This window comes from Sceloporus occidentalis, unplaced genomic scaffold (genome assembly GCF_023333645.1).
Source record: "Sceloporus occidentalis isolate IW3139 unplaced genomic scaffold, rSceOcc1.0.p SCAF_11, whole genome shotgun sequence".
NCBI lineage: Eukaryota > Metazoa > Chordata > Lepidosauria > Squamata > Phrynosomatidae > Sceloporus > Sceloporus occidentalis.
Window position 1 is genome coordinate 366228 of NW_028316991.1, and position 20958 is coordinate 387185.

At 45.1% G+C, this 20958-nt stretch overlaps 1 protein-coding gene across 1 annotated transcript in view; it reads left to right on the top strand.

Moving 5' to 3' along the window:
* The first annotated feature begins 19331 nt into the window (after positions 1–19331).
* LOC149305398 (neuropeptides B/W receptor type 1-like) overlaps positions 19332–20958 on the top strand; it is a 106251-nt gene continuing 104624 nt past the window's right edge. Inside the window, exon 1 of the mRNA XM_089477491.1 lies at positions 19332–19889. Coding sequence (XP_089333617.1) covers positions 19332–19889 — 558 coding nt within the window. The remainder of the gene's footprint in view (positions 19890–20958) is intronic.

Here is a 20958-nt window from a genome sequence, read left to right on the forward strand (position 1 = left end):
TGGCTACCGGGGGTCCTTGGAACACGGAGAAGCGTGATCTCCATATCAATTGCTTGGAGCTCATCGCGGGCTCGTTCGCGGTTCGCAGCTTCATGAAAGACGTCACTCATTGCTCTCTGGTGCTGCGCATGGACAACGTCTCGGCCGTCCGCTACATCAACAGGCTGGGGGACTCGAGATCCAGGCTTCTCACAGAGCTCACCAAGGAGCTTTACCAGTTCTGCCTGGACAACCATCTGTCCATACGCACGGAATATCTGCCTGGCAGAGAGAATCTCGTGGACGATTGGTTCTCTCGCCATTGGAGGGACGTGAGCGATTGGCATCTTCGTCCGGACGTGTTCCACTCTCTCCACCGTTGTCGCGGTCCACTCCATCTGGACTTGTTTGCGTCTAGGGCGAATCGTCAGACCGACGCGTTCTTCAGTTGGCTTCCGGATCCGCTGTCTTCGGGGTATTGAGCATTCGATAAACATTTAGACGGTGTAGGTTCTGTTCTTCCGGTATTACACTAAGCACAAATTAAACATGATTCGGTGGTTCGTGCTAGTATTGGAGTGATTCCCGGTGCGACTGATCCGGTCGTAAAGCTTTTGCACAGAGTACTGTGGTGTCAGTCGTAACCGCCATTCCCGTATGGAAGCGACCCTTGTCATCGGCATATCTGGAGCCGTCCACAAATAGGGTCCATTCTGGGTTTGAATATCCCAGTCTGGGTATGTTCGGAGGCGAACCGACTTCCGCTTGCATCATGGTCAAACAATCATATGGGTCGTCTTCGGGTGGTACATCTGGAAAATCGACATTTGATAACTGTGTGTGCCACAGTAGCTGTTCCTGAAAATCCTCTTCTGTGGCTAGATCAATAAAATCCGGCAGGAGGGCAGCCGGATTGAGAATATTGCAACGTTGAATAGAGACATTGTCAGGTAGGAGGAGACTTCCTTGGAGTCAGAGATGACGTTGAGCAGTGAGATGTCTGGGTTGAGTCTGTTGCAAAATAGCTGAAATATCATGTGGAGCTAGAATCGTCAGAGGGTGTCCAAGAACAATGTCTGAAGTGACATCTAAGAGACAGCTGGCAGCATGAATAGCCCGTACACAGGAGGGTGCCGCACGAGCAACTGGATCCAGACGTTTGGAGTAAAATCTGAGGGGACGATGTCGACCACCGTGCATCTGGGTGAGAACACCTGTGGCATGGCCTTGTCGTTCCATTACATATAGGCGGAACGGAAGAGAGTAGTTTGGAACTCCCAAAGCCGGAGATGAGGCAATCATTTGTTGTAGAGCGTAGAAAAAGTCTAGGGCTTCTTGTGTGAGATAGAAAATTGCTGGGAGTTCTCGAGGAATACAGTTATATAGAGGCTGCATCAGAACAGAAGCGTGAGGAATCCAGGGACGACAGTATGAAATAAGACCCAGAAAAGTCTGTAATTGATATAGAGTTTCTGGCGGGGCCAACTCTAGGATAGCCTTCTTTCGTGCCATCGTAAGATGTTTGCGGCCTTTGGTAATATAATGTCCCAGAAAAACAACTTTTTGAAGACATAACTGTAGCTTCGATTTGGAGACCTTACAGCCAGCCGAGGCTAGAAAATAGAGCAGATCCAAGGTAGTTTCTTGATACGTGGATGGGTCTGGAGTACAGAGAAGCAGGTTATCCACGTATTGCAAGAGTTTAACTCCCGGGTGAGCGTCCTGCCATGAAGAAAGCACAGAAGACATAGCTTTGCTGAAACTGGATGGGCTGTTTTGGGCTCCTTGAGGCATCACAGTCCAGGTATATTGTCGACCAGCATGGGTGAATGCAAAAAGATATTGACACGAAGGGTGCAGTGGAATGGAGAAAAAGACATTAGCGAGATCAATTACAGTGAACCAGGAAGCCGCAGGCGGAATACTGGACAAAAGAGTATGTGGATTCGGCACGATGGGGGCATCCAGAACCGTAGCTTCATTGACAGCGCGTAGATCTTGTATCATCTTGTACACTGGAGGTTGTCCTTTGATTTGTTTCTTTTTCACTGGGTACAGCGGAGTATTGCAAGGAGAAGTGGTAGGTATTATTGCACCTGATTCCAAGAGTGCAGCGACTTGGGTGCAGATTGCATCTTGTTGGGCCACTGATAAAGGATATTGGGCCTTATATGGAAGAATATTAGGATCCTTAAGTACAACTTGTACTGGTGGAACTTTGAGTCGTCTAATGTCCATAGGCCCAGAGGCCCACAAACTAGCTGAAAGATTGTCAAGCAATCTGTTCAAAAAGTCAGGGGGATCATCTTGAGGTGGGTCATGTATTACTGCCATAAGCATACAGGTTTCTTCAGGGGCAAGAGCAGTGTTGAGAGTGACAGTTCCATTGTCAGTAAAGGAGATGTTGGCTTGGATTTTGCTGAGGAAATCCGCTCCTAGAAGATTGAATGGGCAGGTGGCACTGACCACAAATTGAGCTAAAGTAGATAAAGACAGATATATTGAAGAGCTTGTGACGGGTAAGGGGCCTTCTAACCCACTACAGGGGAGTTGTATATCAGATAACCAGGATGGGTGTGCATCCGTCTCACAAAACACGCTACGAGCAGCGCCAGTGTCAACAAGAAATGAGCAAGGTTTTCCGGCTACATCGAGAGTGTTCTTAGGGGAAGGGCCGGAAGGAGGGGCGGAGACGGCCATACAAATAGAGTCCCCCTCCTCCATTTGCTCGCCTATTTCCTATGGCTGAGGAGGTGGAGGAGGAGTGTTCTGGTTCTGGTTTTGGTTCTGGGCTTGATAAGCGGCCCACAGATGGCGACTACGGCATACTCTTTTAAGATGACCGACTTTTCCGCATCCATAACATTTACGAGGTTGTCGCTGTCCGTCCGTGGCTTCATTAGTGGCGTCGGCTCCAGTCATTACCGCCACGATGGCGGACTTTTTCTTGCTGTTTCCTGCTTCCAACCCTTTAGCAACTTGTATAAGGACTTCGAGGTCCATCGATCACTATTCAGGGCGCCAGGTGGTAAGTACTTTGTTGAGATCAGAATGTAGGCCGTGTACAAAAGCACGACCCAGCATACGGAAATGTGCTATTTCTTGGAATAAAAATTCCTAGATCACGAAAATGCTGCTTGATTCTATGGGCAAACTTTTCCACTGACTCTCCTTTTTCTTGGGTTATATCTTGTAAAGATACCGTTTGTTCGTACAATCTGTCCTTGGTCCAGATTTCTAGCTGTTTGATAAACCCGACTCAGTAGATCTGGGATCACAAGGTGCGAAAGATGGGTCTCGTATCTGGTCGAGAATAAGACCTGCATAATCTCCTGATTTGGCTTGGACAATACTGACAAGGTCAGACTAAGTACACCCATAGGTGGTCCAGGCTTGGGATTGAATGCTACATACTTGGAGCGCGGTTCCGTAGAAGAGAGACCATCTCGTGGAGAAAAACTTTCTGTGGCGAGTCGGGTGGCTTGCACTATAGCCGCGGACATTATCTCGGCAAATTGTGGAGAGAAAGGGTTGTTGGGATTAGTAGTTCCCATAGATGGAGGTGGTTGAGGGGCAGACGTACTCGAAGGCTGTTCAGGGTTAGAGTGTCGTGAACGGCGGCGAGGGCCTGGGGAAGATCGTGCGAGTTGACCTGGATCGGACTGGTATATACTAGGGGATTCCGGTCCACCTACGCCTTCTTCGTCTAATTGGTCAGTATATATATCTATTTCTGCGGGAGCGAGAACAGGTGGGTGTTTGGGTCTAGACCCTTCTTGGGGTTTAGCTGGTGGTTTTGGTCCAGGCAACTTTTTCCCCTTTTTGAATACCATACCTTCGTCGGCATCGGATTGGGTCGGCGCAGCTGTTGTGCCCTCGGTCGTATCTATTTCCTCCCCTTCTGCACTGTCGTCCGGGCCCATCATCATTATCGGGGCAGTACTACTGGGTGTAGGTCCCGGGGGTGTAACTACGGGAGGAGCGGGTGGAAATAGTACTGCTTGAGGTTTTTCTAGTGTTTTGCCTCCCTGGAGTAGTAGGCCTTCCTCAGCCTGGTGTTGGGCCGGAAGCATAACAGCACTAGTAGATATATTTTTCCTTCTTTGTTTCCTCACCGCTTCCCATTATCATGATTGGGACCATATATCTGGGTGCTGTAATCTGGGTAGGTAATACAAATGTGCCATCCGGATTAACTACTGGGTACAATGACACTGTGGGAATAGACATAGAAGACAACGGAGCCGGAGGTAGGCCAGAATTTTGGGCATGTCAGTTAACAAAGATAGCGCCGATGCCTGTACCGGATATAACATAGAAGACGGGGCAGGCAATTGGTGGGGATTTTCCACTAAAGACAGTTGATGAAGTGCGTCACAAGATGGCGCTGGTGTCTGTGTCAGACACGACACGGTAGCCGGAGTAGACAGGGGGCGGGGGGCCTCACAGTACAGACAAGAGCGACGGCTCCCTGACGTCATTGCATTACAGGCTGTGCAGTTCCACCCCTTGTCCGACAACTCGGCGCCATTATAGGGCGGTGGCGTATGAGACACTGGAATTTTACACAGATATCTTGAGTGCTTTTCATCATACGTTTCTTCGCCATCTAACGATTTAAATTCTTTGCTACAATCTAGCCAGATTTTAACAGTATCTTTCAATCCGTCGTCATTTTATTTTTCCTGCCTTTTCATTTAGGAGGTTTTGCCAGGTGCAAATCGATAAGGTTCCTCCTTTGGGTATTTTGTATCGTTTTTCCAACTTAGATAACTGCTTAATGTACCTTTTCCCTCGTCTGTCGGCAACTAATTGGGAGGGCGTACAAGACCCACTTGGAACGCTGTTATCGTTCCCCATTCCGCAACGATATCGTAACCTTGTCCTTGTCCGCAACCGTCCGAAACCTTCTGAAATGAGGCACACACACACACTGTAGTAATATAATATACTGGGGACAGGCGACTGGGCTGTCCAAATTAGTGTTAGTCTTACGGCACCGTCTGGGGATCAGAGCAACTGGGTTGATCCGGTGTAGACTTGCAACACTTTACCGATTCCTTCCACTACAGTGGAGGCACCACAGTTCAACAAGTGACTACGACAGTATATTTACATGGGGTTCTTTTATTGCCTCTCGAGGGTGCGTCAACCACCTGAGTTCCCTCCTCCGAATACACACGTGAGTAACGAGAGACACACAAGGTCGATAAGAAACGATCTTACCTTGTAACTGGGCTGCAGTCCCAGGGTCCAATCGTCAGCTCACGGCGTGAACTCTCCCCGGAAGGGACCTCCGACGGGTACGGCTTCCTCGAGCCCCACGTTGGGCGCCAACTGTTTTTTCCAATAAAGCCTTTCTTCAATTGTTGAACTTCTCCAAATTATGTGAATATAAATGTACGTGCACAGAGAGAGAAATAAGACACACGACACACTCTGGGTCAGGTCCAAAATCACTCTGCTTTATTTTGTTTATATTATAGATTATATAGTGTCTGGAAAGAGAGACGTCAGGTTACGTAAAGCTTATTAATTGGTTAATCCTGAAACTATGCGGAAATAGGCAGAAAACCGTTAGAAGCAAATGTTAGATACTTTCCTGCAACTAGATATAGCTGGATGGCGCTTGTGGTTAGTAAAACATAGATAATTGAATACACTGCTACTTGCGTCTGCCACATATCTGCGTGAGGTGTAACCCTTTATATTGGTCGAGGCCATTTTATATTCATTAAAGCAATAAGCGTTTCTTGCTGATATATTCTGGTTCCATAACAGCCCCAGTACCCAGATTGCATACATGGGACTTGCCCCAGCACCCAGATTTCATCCACAGGACTTGGGCAGCACCTATGTTGCATCCACATGCCTTGCCCCAGCACCCAGGTTGCACTCAGGGAACTTGCCCCAACACCCAGGTTGCACTCAGCAGACTTGCCCCAGCACCCAGGTTGCACTCAGCAGACTTGCCCCAGCACCCAGGTTGCACTCCGGGGACTTGCCCCAGCACCCAGTTTGCACTCAGAAGACTTGCCCTAGCATCCCCCTTTCTCACTATTTACCTCTCCCCTCCCTTTCTCACCATCAATGTCTTCTCACTTCCTGGTTGTATCCTGGCTGTCTGTCAGACATAATCCCCTCAGCAAGTGATAAGACAATATACTTCTGGGGGTAGCTGAAAACATGAGGAGACACAGGGAAAAGTGATGACATACAATAAATAGTTGTAAAACATTATCTGTATTGGCAAAGTACATGGCCTTAATCCCAAAGTTTTTACAAGGCCAGGGCCCATAGTCAATAGGAAGGAGGCTGGCTCTCAGGTCTCTCCAGGGGCCCTAGTCATGGTAAAAATCTCTAATGAGACTACCCAGTCTCAGAGAATACCCCTGTCTCATTAGAGATTTGTACCTTTAGCTCAAAGCAGCAAGGTGAATTGTTCAGTGTAGGACTCGCCTAAGAGGTTTGCCGTGACGTGGCAGGCGAGCTTTCACTTTAAATGGCCATTGGAGTGAAACTAAAAACCTCCATTTGTCTAAATAAGCATTTAGGATAGTGCACAGGTAATTATTTTTTGGTGTTTATTCTAAGTATTTTCATAGTCAGTTGTATTTATAAATCTGATCTCTCAAACAGAATTCTCAATATTTATGCTTCAGTAAAATAATTTAAAAAGATTTACTGGTTGGGTAATGATTCCATGTTTTGTTGTATCTACATGTTGTTTATTTCCGCAACACCCCAAAGTTTGAATTTGTGGGATTGTTAAGGGTACACCTATCTTTTTTTATATTATTTACTATGTACAAAAATATATAATGCACAAGTCATATAAAATTATTATCTGGGATATAAGGGTTCAATCAGCATTTGGTGAATTGAAACAAATAGTAAATTTGCACTATGCGGAAATCACATTTTATGTATTAAAATATGTATAGCATAAGCCTGGATCATAAAGCAAATTAACATATAATATATGAGCAAACGTATGTGGGCACCTGACCATCACACCCCATTACATAACCACTGACATTACTATGAACCTGGAACCCCTTTGTGTCTATAACAGCCTCCACTCTCCTAGAAAGGCTTTCTACAATAATGTGGAGTGTGTCTGTGGAAATTTGTGACCATTTAGCCATAAGAGCATTTGTGAGGTCAGGCACTGATGTTGCAAGAGAAGGCCTGGCTCACAATCGGCATTCTTATTCATCCCAAAAGGTGTTCAGTGGGGCTAAGGCCAGGGCTCTGTGCAGGTCACTTCGGTTTCTTCACACCAAACTCGTCAAACCATGTCTTTATGGACACATTGACAGTTATGTCGAAACATGGAAAACCCTTCTGCAAACTGGTGCCACAAAAATGGAAGCATACAATTGTCTAAAATCTCTTTGCGTGCTGTAACATTAACATCACCCATCACTGGAACAAAGAGCTTAGCTCCAGCGCTCTCCATTATCCCTCTTCATTACACTGGGCATTATCTATTCTGGTAGGTAGCATTCTCCCGACATCTTCCAAATCCTGATTTGTCCATCAGACTTGCAAATAGTAAAGTGTGATTTATCACTCCAAAGAACACTTTTCCACTGCTTTAGAGTCCAGCGGGGTGGTGCTTTACACCACTCCATTCCACACTTGGCATTGCACATAGTGATCTATGGCTTTTGTGTAGCTGCTCAGCCATGGAAACCCATTTAATGAATGAGTGACCAAAACTTTTTGATGTATGTTTTAAATATAGGGCCCAAGTAAATTCTGAAAAAGGTTTTGTTGGAAATATCCAATGGGAGCAAACTGAAAACCGTAAAGCAAAATATGTAATGTATAGCAAAAATAATGGAACAAAACCATTGAATGTCTGTTTCCTACATAAAACATATGTAAAGCTGTACCATTGGTGTTTATTATGGCAAACGTTACCACACTAATAATGCAAGACACTATTTGCCTTCTAGATAAACTCCTGAAGGGATGAATTTATTGATACCCTGTCACCTTTGAACAAGCAAATCATGTGGAGCACCAGGAGATTAGTCTAGCATTGCCTATTAATATATTAACTCATCATGCTCATGTCAAAATAGCCTTCCTTATTATTATCAGCTGGGTTTGCTTAATTATCTAGTTTGAAGCTTTGTCCCAGTGGAATATGACAAGAATAAAATGTGAATGGCATCTTCAATAAATAGGGAGTGAATAAATAGATAGATCAGCATAAAGCATCCGGTGAATAGATACAAAGATAGATAGATAGTCAACTTTAATTTATTCTCTCTTTCTTATGTACACACACTTAGATCTATAAGAATAGGAATAACTTGATTGATCAAACTCAACTTCAGTCTGCAAGCGGCGAGTGCCTGCGAGAGGGCTGCTGGCTGGGAGGAAGGGTTATTGTATACTAATATGCACCAGTGGCACCCAGTGTTAGAAGTAGACTTGGGCACCAGGGGGCTCTTCGTGTTCCTCTTCGTGCTCGTCTTCGGGGGGAAAAAAATCTTCGTATTCCGCAAATTTTCGCCTGTTCCTGTCTTCTCTTCGGGCGAATATTCGTGGACAATCTTCGTGTTCGGTTTTTCTTCGTTTTCCCGGTTAAGGGGTTAATACAGGGTTAACGCAGCTCTGGCGCCAGGAGTTTAAATGTACGTATGAGCAACTCTATTGGTCGTCAGCAGGGGGCTCGTCTGCCATTGGTTGATGGCAGACGAGCCCCCTCCTGGCGACCAATAGGGTCGCTCGTACAGACTGTTAAACTCCTGGTGCCGTAACTTACCCGGCACATCCCACTGGCCTCCCTGTTCTATCAGTTAAATGTCCGTACGAGCGACCAATAAAGTCACTCGTACGGACATTTAACTGATAGAACAGGGAGACCAGTGGGATCTGCAGGGTAAATTGCAGCATTGGCGTTAACTTTTATTAGGGGTTAACTTTTTTTTTAAAGGGTTAAGGGGCCGTGCGAGTGAGACTATTGGTCGCTTGCACGGCCCTTTAACCTACGGATTTCCGCTTCCGTTATCTAACGCAGCATCGAAGGGGTTAAGCGGAAATCCATAGGTTCGCTGTCAGGGGTTACAACTTACAAAGGCCGTGCGAGTGAGCCTATTGGTCACCTGCAGGGTCTTCTTCTAGCATCAACCAATTCAGTATGCATTTTGGAACTCACTTGAACACGTCAAGCAGAAAATGGGCCAAATGGTACAGGAATTCTTTTAAATAGTACAAACAATGAGATGGTTCGCTTTTCCAAATCAGAACACCTTACACGTATGGTGGCATAAAATCCTGACATTTTAATAGTAATTAATTTGTATTAGTACTTACTAAGTATTTCATCCTCGATAACTACCATTAATTATATTGACTAATAATGACTCTTTGTTGGAATATTATGTACTTGTCATACAGCAAATCTTTGCTCCATGTCATTTTACAGTAATATCTTGCCTGTGATAAGCTTTTCCTAAAATCTATTCTAATTGTTCATTATACTGACTGTTAAGACTCACCTGGCTTCGCATCCCACGACGTCCTACTCTCTGCAAGCTGCTCTGGAAGCAGCAATCCCCGCCAGCAGCTGCAATCCCGCCGGCATGAAGCAGCTTCGATGACCGTGCGGCAGACCGCGCTCCCTCATGTCGTGGAATGCATGGTCACGTGACGTCCCGTCTACATGCGTACTAAAGTGACGTGCATTTGTGACCTCGTATGACCCCGCCTGACCTCCTGTGCCGCATTCTTGGCCCCTGCTGCCTATTTAAACACGGGACTTTCACTATTACATTACTCTTGGTTGGTGTAAGACGTGTTTAGTATTGTTGCTCTAGTTTATACTAGTGTCATACCTGGGAACTTCTGAGGTCCGGCTACCCGGAGCCTTCCCTTGCGGGACGCGGCCAGGACTGGCCACTGACGTCAGGAAAATGGGTGGGAGTGAGGAGTGTCAAGACCCTGCTCTCGTGACCCAGAGGATTTAGGTCTTGACCAGGTGAAGCAGTGCTTCACCCGGAGATCTCCGGGTCAAACTCAGAGAGTTCCCAGGCATGCCCACTGCGCCCCGAACTGTTTGACCTCGCTCCTTGTTTTCCAATTTGGCTTAGTCCGTGCTCTCCTGTTAACAACCCGGATTGTTTAACCTGCTCCTAGTCTCCTGATTTTGGCGTATTCCGTATTCTCCTGTTGCTGACCCGGCCTGTCTGACCTTGGTGGCTTTTGCCAATCCCGCCTGCATCAGACCTACTCTGCTCCGTGGGATCCATCGCACAGTCTCATTACACTGACAATGTTTAACATTGTTATATTCATCACTAGCAGACATCTGGCATAGCTTTAATACAAACTAGCTTATTATAACTACTGAGTTATCAATTATAATAATAATACAAAAACAGGGTAATTAAGCTTATTTAGGAAAACTATGCAGTTGTTAAGTGCTGAATATAAATGTAACAAATCTGTGTCCTTTGGTATATGAAAGTATGGTTTCTCTTTCAAACATGTAGGGTTAGTTTGGGGGCAAATCTTCCTGCCAACAAAAAATATGTTTTCCAGAAGATATTGGTTTCTGATGTTTGAATTAGATGGAGTTTAAGCATTCTGCCTCAATGTGGCATCTATCATTATGCAGCTACACATGAATACTCATAATCTTTCTGATGTCTCCAGGAGCCTCTATAACAATTGGGTAGAATTAATTTATTTTTGATTTATGAAGTTATTGCAAATTAAAGCTTTCTTTATTATTAAAGTCCCATATGTTTGTGAAATGTCATGTCTAAAAAATGCAGTTGTCCTCTAACTCAAATTAACTAGTTAATGTTTTGAAGTGAAATCTGATACAGTGTTTTATAATTTACTGTAAAGCTATTCTAAAAAAGAGGCTATTTCCTTTCTTTAATATATATATATATATATATATATATATATATATATATATATATATATATATATATATATATATATATATATATATATATATATATATATATATATATATATATATATATATATATATATATATATATGTATATACATAAAACAATACAATATGGCCTATAATTATGGCCTCAGACAAATGTCTCATGTCAGGGTCTCCAGAGACAAAGTGAGAAGCTGATTGACTAACAGTTTTAGGATGAAAAGCAGTGTAGTGAGTTTCTGCCTGCAATAGGCCTAGGGCAGTAGGCAGCGGTGAGTCCAGGGTTAGCGGTGCCTGGGTGCCACCATTTCTTCAGCACCTCCCTCCTGCAACTAAAACACATGCACATACAAATAAAACATACACTTATACATACACACTCTATCTCATTTATCTCTTTTACACCATTAAACCTAGGCTCACCCATTACACTGACACCTTATGCTGACATATGCACACTAAAGCATATACTGATACACACCATAGACGAACATCCACCCATGTATGCTGACACTAAGTACACTTATGTTAACATAATAAAGTAACACAACTCCATACAGTAGCACACTATGTAATTAAAATACTAACTTTGACAAAGGCTAATCGTAGAATTAATGCATAGAAAGTGTTATAATACCACCATTTGAAATACCCTGTTGCTGCAATGCCTCTATATAGTCAATTGCCTTCTAAACTCATTTAACCACTTGACATGACAGACATGTCAATTGATGTTTACTGTCTTTCGATTGTTGTTAAATTGGTTAAGTTGTGGGCGCCTGCCATTCTACACAAATTTCAATGTCATTGTTTTAAGCAATTGAAAGAATCCTCTGGGGATAGGGATCGGAGACGGTTTGGAACAGGTAGAATATTTCACCCTATCATGTCAAGAAAAATGAGGGACTGAAGGATCCAAGAGAAATTTTCCCTGGACAATGTAATGGGGAGTCTAACTCTCAGGTACTTCAAGCTGGAGGAGCACCATTGGTATGGAAAATGGAAATATTCAACATCTACAATTTTTCAGAATTTATTTTAACATTTGAGAGCACCCTATATGTTGCCAGTTTACTGTGTATGTTTAAAAAGGGAGACTGCTGGCAGGGACACAGCAAAGAGCAGGTCATCTGCATATGCTGCCACCTTCTGTTGGTGCCACAGGCATGGAGGCCCATGTATGGCTGGATTATCCCTCGTAGAGTGCAAGAAGGGCTCCAATGAAAGGGCAAATAATAATGGGGACAGGTACCGTTCTTAATTGCAAATAAGTCTGATAGAGGTCCATTCAATCTAAATCTAGAAAAAGGGGGAGAAGTATAAGAATTCTATCCATTTCAGGATCATAGATAAATATGTTAAATACAAATGAAGAAAATGTTAATGCAACAAGGAGTAATAGTGCTTCACAGAGTTTACACATAATAACAGATAGTCTAACGCTACCCCTTGAAATCAGGTTTGCAGGAAATCTGGAGGGTGTGCGGAAGACGGAATGTCCAAGTAACCAAGTCCAAGTAAGCAATCCAGGAGGAACTTCACATGGTTTTGCACCGGTGAACAAATGTACCAATGCACATCTGGTGGCATAACTATTAATACAAACTGGTAAACAAGGAGGACATGCATAAATGAGTACAGCAGCCAACAAAGTAAACTAAAAAACTTTATTCACGCCCTTGGACAGCAACAGTAAACAGCCTCAGCTGACAGGATCAGACATCCGTGCTTAATCCAAAGCAGTCTGTACTTATTTGCCGGTTTTATGTGAAGAACGGACATCAAGTGAGTCCGACTGCGTTGTGACACCTGGAGGAGAGCTGCATTAGCATTTGGGGCGGCTGGAGCGTGGCCAGAATTTGTGTGAGCATAACTATCAGTAAGCTACAAAGACTTGTTGAAGGATGCCAACTGTAGACTGAAGCTAAAACTGTTTACACTGACCTTTGTTTACTTATTTTCTTAATTGTCACATCACAAACTGTAGGTACCTGGATTGTGAGTATCTTTGCATAGCTATGTTGTTTTATAAATTTTTTAAGAATTCTATAATTCATATGTGTAAGGGTGAAGTCAGATGCCTCAGGGCAGGACTACTATTAGAAATCTTGGGTCACAGTACAGATATAAAGCCTGATCCCCATGCCCCTTCCATCTGCCTACCCTATGTCTATTTCATTGTCCCACACATTGCCCTGCACATAGTCCAATACATTTGATGAGAGCAAGGACCATCTGAGGGTTAGTGACACTTGAGTGCAGTATTTCTTCACCTCCATAACAGACAGACTTGCTCTATCAAGATATAATTCTATACATGGAAACATTCTTTCTACTTCTCCTGCTCTTCATTTCCCAGAACTCATTACGTCTAGGCTCACCCCTGACACTCCAGTGGCATATTCGGACACATACTCATGCTTACACCATATGCTGACACACACGCTAACATCATATGTTCACAGACACTAACACCTTACAGTAAACCATGCTAACACTATGCACTAATACATGCACTCTAACACTATATACTGACATACACACTCATACTAATGCCGTACAGTATCACACACAACTACAGTGAGGGAAAAAAATATTTGATCCCCTGCTGATTTTGTAAATTTGCCCACTGACAAAGACATGATCGGTCTATAATTTTAATGGTAGGTTTATTTGAACAGTAAGAGACAGAATAACAACAAAAAAATCCAGAATAACGCATTTCAAATAAATTATGAATTGATTTGCATTTTAATTAGTGAAATTAATATTTGGTGGTAAAACCCTTGTTGGCAATCACAGAAGTCAAACATTTTCTTGTAGTTGGCCACAGGTTTACACACATCTCAGGAGGACTTTAATCCCGCTCCTCTTTGCAGATCCTCTCCAAGTCATTTAGGTTTCAAGGCTGATGTTTGGCAACTCGAACCTTCAGCTCCCTCCTCAGATTTTCTATGGAATTAAGGTCTTAATGTGCTTCTTCTTGAGCCACTCGTTTGTTGCCCTGGCCGTGTGTTTTGGGTCATTGCCATGCTGGAATACCCATCCACAACCTATTTTCAATGCCCTGGCTGGGGGAAGGAGGTTCTCACCCAAGATTTGACGGTACATGGCCCCATCCATCTCCCCTTTGATGCTGTTGTTCTGTCCCCTTAGCAGAAAAACACCCCAAAGCATAATGTTTCCACCTCCATGTTTCACTCAGTTCTCTTCTGAATCATTCAGATGTTTATTGGCAAACTTCAGAAGGGTCTACATGTGATTTCTTGAGCAGGGGCACCTTGTGGGCGCTGCAGGATTTCAGTCCTTTACAGCGTATTGTGTTACCAATTGTTTTCTTGGTGACTATGGTCCCAGCTGCCTTAAGATAAATGACAAGATCCTCCGGTGTAGTTCTGAGCTGATTCCTCTCTGTTCTCATGATCATTGAAACTCCATGAGGTGAGATCTTGCATGGAGCCACAGACTGAGGGAGATTGACAGTTATTTTGTGTTTCTTCCATTTGTGAATAATCGCACCTTCTCACCAGCTTGGCGATGCTCTTGCAGCCCATTCCAGCCTTGTGTAGGTCTACAATCTTGTCCCTGGCGTTCTTGGACAGCTCTTTGGCCTTGGCCATGGTGGAGAGTTTGGAATCTGATTGATGGATTCCTTCTGTGGACAGGTGTCTTTTATACAGGTAACAAAATGAGATTAGGAGCACTCCTAATCTCAGCTCCTTACCTGTATAAAAGACACCTGGAAGCGAGACATCTTGCTGATTGATAGGGATTAAAAACTTTTTTCACTGAGTAAACTGCAAATCAATTTATAAATTATTTGAAATGGGTTATTCTGGATTTTTTTGTCTCTCACTGTTCAAATAGACCTACCATTAAAATTATAGACTGATCATGTCTTTGTCAGTGGGCAAACGTACAAAATCAGAAGGGGATCAAATAATTTTTTCCTTCAATGTACTTTGCTTACTGATAATCTACTGTAAAGATTTCTCCTTTACCCAGGAATGCATATGGAAAATGCATAGTATAAGGCTGTATTTAAATTGCCTTGCATCATGCATTTTTATGAGTTAAAAAGGATATCCAGCTACAGTGCTTTGGGATCCATGGTTTTAAAGTATTGTTATCCTGGATAGTCGGATAAAGTACAGTCAGGGTTTTTCCGGGTTCATCTGGGTTCATTGGTGAAATGCTTTGCATTGCAGTGTGTGGTATCATGAGCTCCATTCCATTACGTGAGATTTTTCGGTTATGACCTCTCCCCCGATTGGAGGATCAGGGAGAGGATGTCACCTGAAGCTCGGCCATATTGCTGTAAGTCCAAGTTAGGGCAAAATGATGGCACTTTCGGTGGCGTCCTTCCCCCAATAGGAGGATCGCCGAGAGAATGTCACCATAAGCACTGCCATTTTGGCAGAACTTCCTGCTGGGTTATCTCCACAGAGATGCAGGTGAAGGTAGAAGATTAAAGATAGCGGATAGAAGAGAGAAGATAAAAAGATAGAAGGTGAAGAAGATGCGGAAGCGTAAATTGTAGGCGGAAATGGTGGTCAGAGAAGATAGGGAAACATGAGAGAAGAAGTAAATGAGAATTAGAGTCTGAGTAAATATGGGTCCACATATTTTGGATGAAAACTCTGACATTTTTACTATATTTTTGTCTAACTCAGGGGGTCTAGCATCAGTTTTGTAGCTTTGTACAAATCGCAGACTTTACAAAAATTTGGTAATAAGGTTAGTGTGAATTGACGAAAACTGGCAGAATTTGTTAAAATTGAAAATGGTATAGATACGTATGCATATGTCCAATATACTCTATATAGACAAAAGTATTAAGACACCTAACCATTACATGAACAGGGACATCACATTCTCAATACACTTCAACTTCCACTCGTCTATGAATGCTTTCCACAAAATGTTGGAGTGTTTCGGTGGGAATTTTTTCCCCATTCATCCAGTAGAGCATTTGTGAGGTCAGGCACTGATGTTGGGCGAGAAGGCTTGGTTCACAATCTTAAACTTATGTTCCATAGCATCTTAATCTAATGGCACACTCCTGGTTCAATCCTACACAATACCTTGTAATCAGTGTCTGGGAAACATACATTAGTGTCAGGGTCCACGGAGAACCCCCCAGCGCAGTCACTCACCTCAGTACCCGCTGACTGCGGGTACCAGCTCCCACGCCGCCGCTCTCACCGCCATCACCGCTTCAGACACGATGCCGGTCTCAAAGAGCACGCGTGCGCGCCCCCACCTCTCCTTATTCACTCCTGAATGGAGAAGGCGGGGAACGGGCACCACCGTCACCACGTACAGGGGGAAGGGCGACCTCTGGTGTTAGATTTAAAAATGAGCACTGAGAATCATTCAGTGCTCAGTTATTGTGCCGTTAAGAGCTACATTGTTGTTTCTCCTGATTCCTGTTATTGACCCTCTGGCTATTGTTACTGACTACGCTGCTATCTCCAATTCTGACCCTTTGGCTATTGATACCGACTACGCTGCTATCTCCAATCCTGACCCTTTGGCTATTGTTACCGACTACGTTGCTGTCTCCAATCCTGACCCTCTGGCTATTGTTACCGGCTACGCTGCTGAACCTTTGGCTTGATTTGGACTTTGCTGGGTTTTCCTGCATATCGGGTTCCTCACCTTGATCCTGACATAATAACTGAGCCTGTCATGGAACCCGCAGGATTAGCTGATACTATCACTGCCCTTACACAGCAGTTGACCAGTTTTCAACAGACGCTCCAGGATCTGCGGGCTGACCAACACCATCTACGACAACAGGTACATCACCTGCAGTTACAACAGAGTGCACCTACCGAGCAAGTTCCACCTACTCCTTCTACGTCAGCACCCCCAGGCGCTGAGGGCGCTACAGCCCTCGAACCCCAAATCCCATTACCGGAACGGTTTACAGGAGATCATAAGGCCTATCCTGTTTTCATCACGTCCTGTGAGATCCTGTTTCGCCTTAAACCCCGGACCTACCCTACCGACTACATCAAAGTACATACTGCTATAGCCTTACTCTCTGGTGAACCTCAACTCTGGGCACACCATCTTTTACACAGTAATAGCCCACTGTTGGACTCTTGGCATTCCTTCCGTGAAGCTCTGGATTCCTTCTATGAGGACCCCTTCAGAATGTCCTCCCCTGCAACTACTATACGTGCCTTGAAACAAGGCCGGCGGCCAGTAGAGGAATACATCACAGAGTTTCAGCGTCTGGCCTAAGAGTCTACCTGGAATGAACCAGCACTCCACGACCAATTTTGCTGGGGTTTATTGGAGGCCATAAAGGATGAATTAGCCCGCACTTCTGTTCTGTCCTCTTTGGAGGAGTTCGTGCGCCTGGCCACACAAATTGATAGAAGGCTCCGGGAGAGGCGATCTGAGCGACAAGCCACGTCTTCTAGCTGGACACCTGTACGTACCCTTCCCAGGGCATCCTCTCCTCCTTCTACAGAGGAACCCATGCAGATCGGCATAATTCGAGGACCACTCTCGGCTGCGGAAAAACAACGTCACAGAGCCCTGAACCTCTGTATGTACTGTGGCAGACCCGGCCATACCTACAAAGACTGTAGAACCCGTACCCGCTATACTCAGGGTAAGAAACCAACCACCCTGTTTCATGTTAATTCTGGAAGAAATCCTTGTCTATCACCTCACCTATCCATTTCCGTATCGTTGCAGTGGATTAAAGGGACAATCCGTCTCCCAGCCATGACAGATTCCAGAGCCAGCGGAAACTTCATCGACGCCAAGACACTTCAGGTTTTGAACATCCCTACACGTTGCAAGAAAAACCCAGTCACTATCCAACTGGTGGAAGCCCTCTCAAGACCAGCCCTATTGTCAGGGAGATCATTCCTTTGACCGTCCAAATAGGGATTGGCCATATCGAGACCATCCAATTCGACGTTGTTCCCTCTCCGGTATCTCCTATCATCCTGGGCCTCCCATGGCTTAGGAAGCATAATCCTTGTATCAACTGGGAGACTGGCGTGCTTCAATTTACTTCCACTCAGTGCACCATCCGTTGCATAAAGACTGAATCCATCTGCCACACACAAGTTATGCTTTTACAAGAAATTCCCCTTTCCTATTATCAATTAAAAGACGTCTTCGAAAAGAAAAGTGCAGGTAAACTTCCCCCCTCCAGACCGCATGATTGTCCTATCGACCTTTTACCAGGTGCGGCTATCCCCTTCGGCCGTATCTATCCCCTCTCAGAGCCAGAACTCGTCTCATTAAAAGAATATATAAAGGATAACCTGGCAAAAGGTTTTATACGTCCTTCCACTTCACCTGCGGGAGCCGGCATTTTCTTTGTACACAAGAAAGATGGAGGTTTGCGTCCCTGTGTCGACTACCGGGAACTCAATAACATCACGGTGAAGAATCGCTACCCGTTACCCTTAATCTCGGAGTTACTAGAGCATGTGCGTTCTGCCAAAATCTTCACCAAGCTGGACCTCCGTGGGGCATACAATCTGGTGAGAATACGGAAGGATGACGAATGGAAGAGGCCTTTTCGGTGTCGCTATGGACATTTTGAATATCTAGTGATGCCGTTTGGCCTATGCAATGCTCCAGCCACCTTCCAACACTTTGTAAACGATATATTCCACGACATCCTAGATCATTTTGTAATAGTGTACTTAGATGACATATTGGTGTACTCTCCGTCACTAGAGGAGCATCGGAAGCACGTGTGTCAAGTATTCTCTCGTTTAAGAAAACACGGACTATATATTAAATTAGAAAAGTGTGTGTTCGAAGTGCAAAGAATTGAATTCCTCGGGTATATACTATCCCCAACCAGTATTGAGATGGATCCAAAGAAAGTCTCGGCAATTCTCAACTGGTCAGCTCCTACAGACCGTAAGGGTGTCCAACGGTTTGTTGGTTTTGCTAATTTTTATCGTAAATTTATTCGTAACTTCTCCCACATAATACAACCTATCACCGCGCTCTCATCAAAGAAACAAAGATTTAACTGGACCGAAGCAAAAAGAAATTTGCTTCCGCCCCCATACTCCAATTACCGGATTCTCAAAGACCTTATACACTGGAGGTTGACGCATCCGACACCGCCGCCGGTGCCATCCTTTCCCAGCGACAGGACATTGACGGCCAATTGCACCCAGCCGAGAGAAACTATTGCATCGGCGAACAGGAATTGTTACCCATAAAGCTTGCACTGGAGGAGTGGCGACATCTCCTCGAAGGGGCCCTTCACCCCATTACGGTCTTCAAGGATCATAAAAACCTAGAATATCTTTGATCCGCCAGACGTTTGCAACCACGGCTAGCCAGGTGGTCTTTATTTTTTACCCGATTTCCATTACATATTACCTACCGTCCAGGTTCTCTCAACACCAAGGCAGACTCCCTGTCCAGAATGCATGAACTTCCTGCAGCAGCTCCGCCAGATCAGGATACCGTTTTATCCTCTAACCACTTTTTGGCTGTAACTCATTCGGTTTGGGATTCAGTACGCCAACATTCTAGCAGATCTAGCCCACCTGAGATTCCCGGATTACGTCATGAACAGGGTTTTTATCTTTATCTTTATGTTCCACCTGAGGATCGTTTACAGATTTTACAGTCATTTTACAACACTCCCACTGCATGTCACGGGGGCATCAAACAAACTCTCGATCTGATCCAGCGCTCCTTCTGGTGGCCCGAGATGAAGAAAGATGTAATATCCTTCGTGAACTCCTGTGTCAGGACCCTACCGGTCGTCGGCGGGGGCTCTCGCCCGGCGGCGACACCGCCGGGCGCCCGCGTCCTCGGCCATGTGTCCGTCGGGTCCCAACCCGTCGGCGACGGAGGTCCTCACCCGGCGGAGTTCCCGCCGGGCAGCTTCATCCTCGGCCGCACGGAACGGCATCTCCGTGCCGCGGGCCCCGTCCCCGGTCTCCGTTGCGGCGGCAGCCGCACGCCAGGACTACCAGTATGGCGGGGGGGCGGGTCCTGCGGTCCCAGACCGCTGCTGGCAGCCAGGGGGGCGTGTCCTGCGGTCCCAGACCGCTACTGACAGCCAGGGGAGGCGTGTCCTGCGGTCTAACCGCAGAGGGGAGGGATTAGGGACTAATTGACAGCCACAGAGAGAGAGGAGGAGCAACAATTAGGCGGGCTATTTAAACCTGCAACCCTGTACCTTCAGTACTTGGTTGTTCAAGTTCCCTACCGGATTCCTATACCCTATTGCTGTTTTTGGATTATTACGGACTTTTGACCTCGGCTGGATTTCTGGACTTTGTTTTTGGATTACCCTTGTTGTACTGCGAACCTTCTGATTTGATTACACGGACTTTTGACCCTTGGCTATATTCTGGACTTTGTGTGTTGGATTACCCTTTACTTCACTCCCTTGCACCCGGTGTCTCTCTGCGCTGCGCTCTGATCCCAACTCAGCCTTGACATCCTGTGGTACCTGTGCCCGCTCCAAAGAGATCCATCAAAAAACAGCTGATCTCTTACAACCCCTTCCTATTCCTTCGGGACCCTGGTCTGATATTACAGCAGATTTCATTACTGATTTACCGTCTTCCAATAATCAGACTATGATTATGGTTGTGGTCGACCGCTTTACGAAGATGGCGCACTTCCTTCCGTTTAATCATCTCCCTTCCGCCACCGAGACAGCCGCACTGTTCATACGTGAAATCTTCCACCTTCACGGCTTACCCACAAGAATAGTTACGGATCGCGGCTCCCAATTCACCTCCCACGTTTGGAAGGCTTTCTGCGAACAGTTACACATTCAACGGTCCCTATCTATGGCATTCCACCCACAAAGTAACGGCCAGACGGAACGCACAAATCAAACTCTGGAACAGTACCTGCGCTGCTTCACTTCTTATCTCCAAGATGATGCGGACCATTACCTACCTTTAGCCGAGTTTGCTTATAATAACCATACTCATCGCTCCATTAAGATGTCCCCCTTTTATGCCAATCATGGATGCCATCCTGCTATGCTTCCAGGCTCTCCCATTTCATGTGCTGTTCCTTCAGTA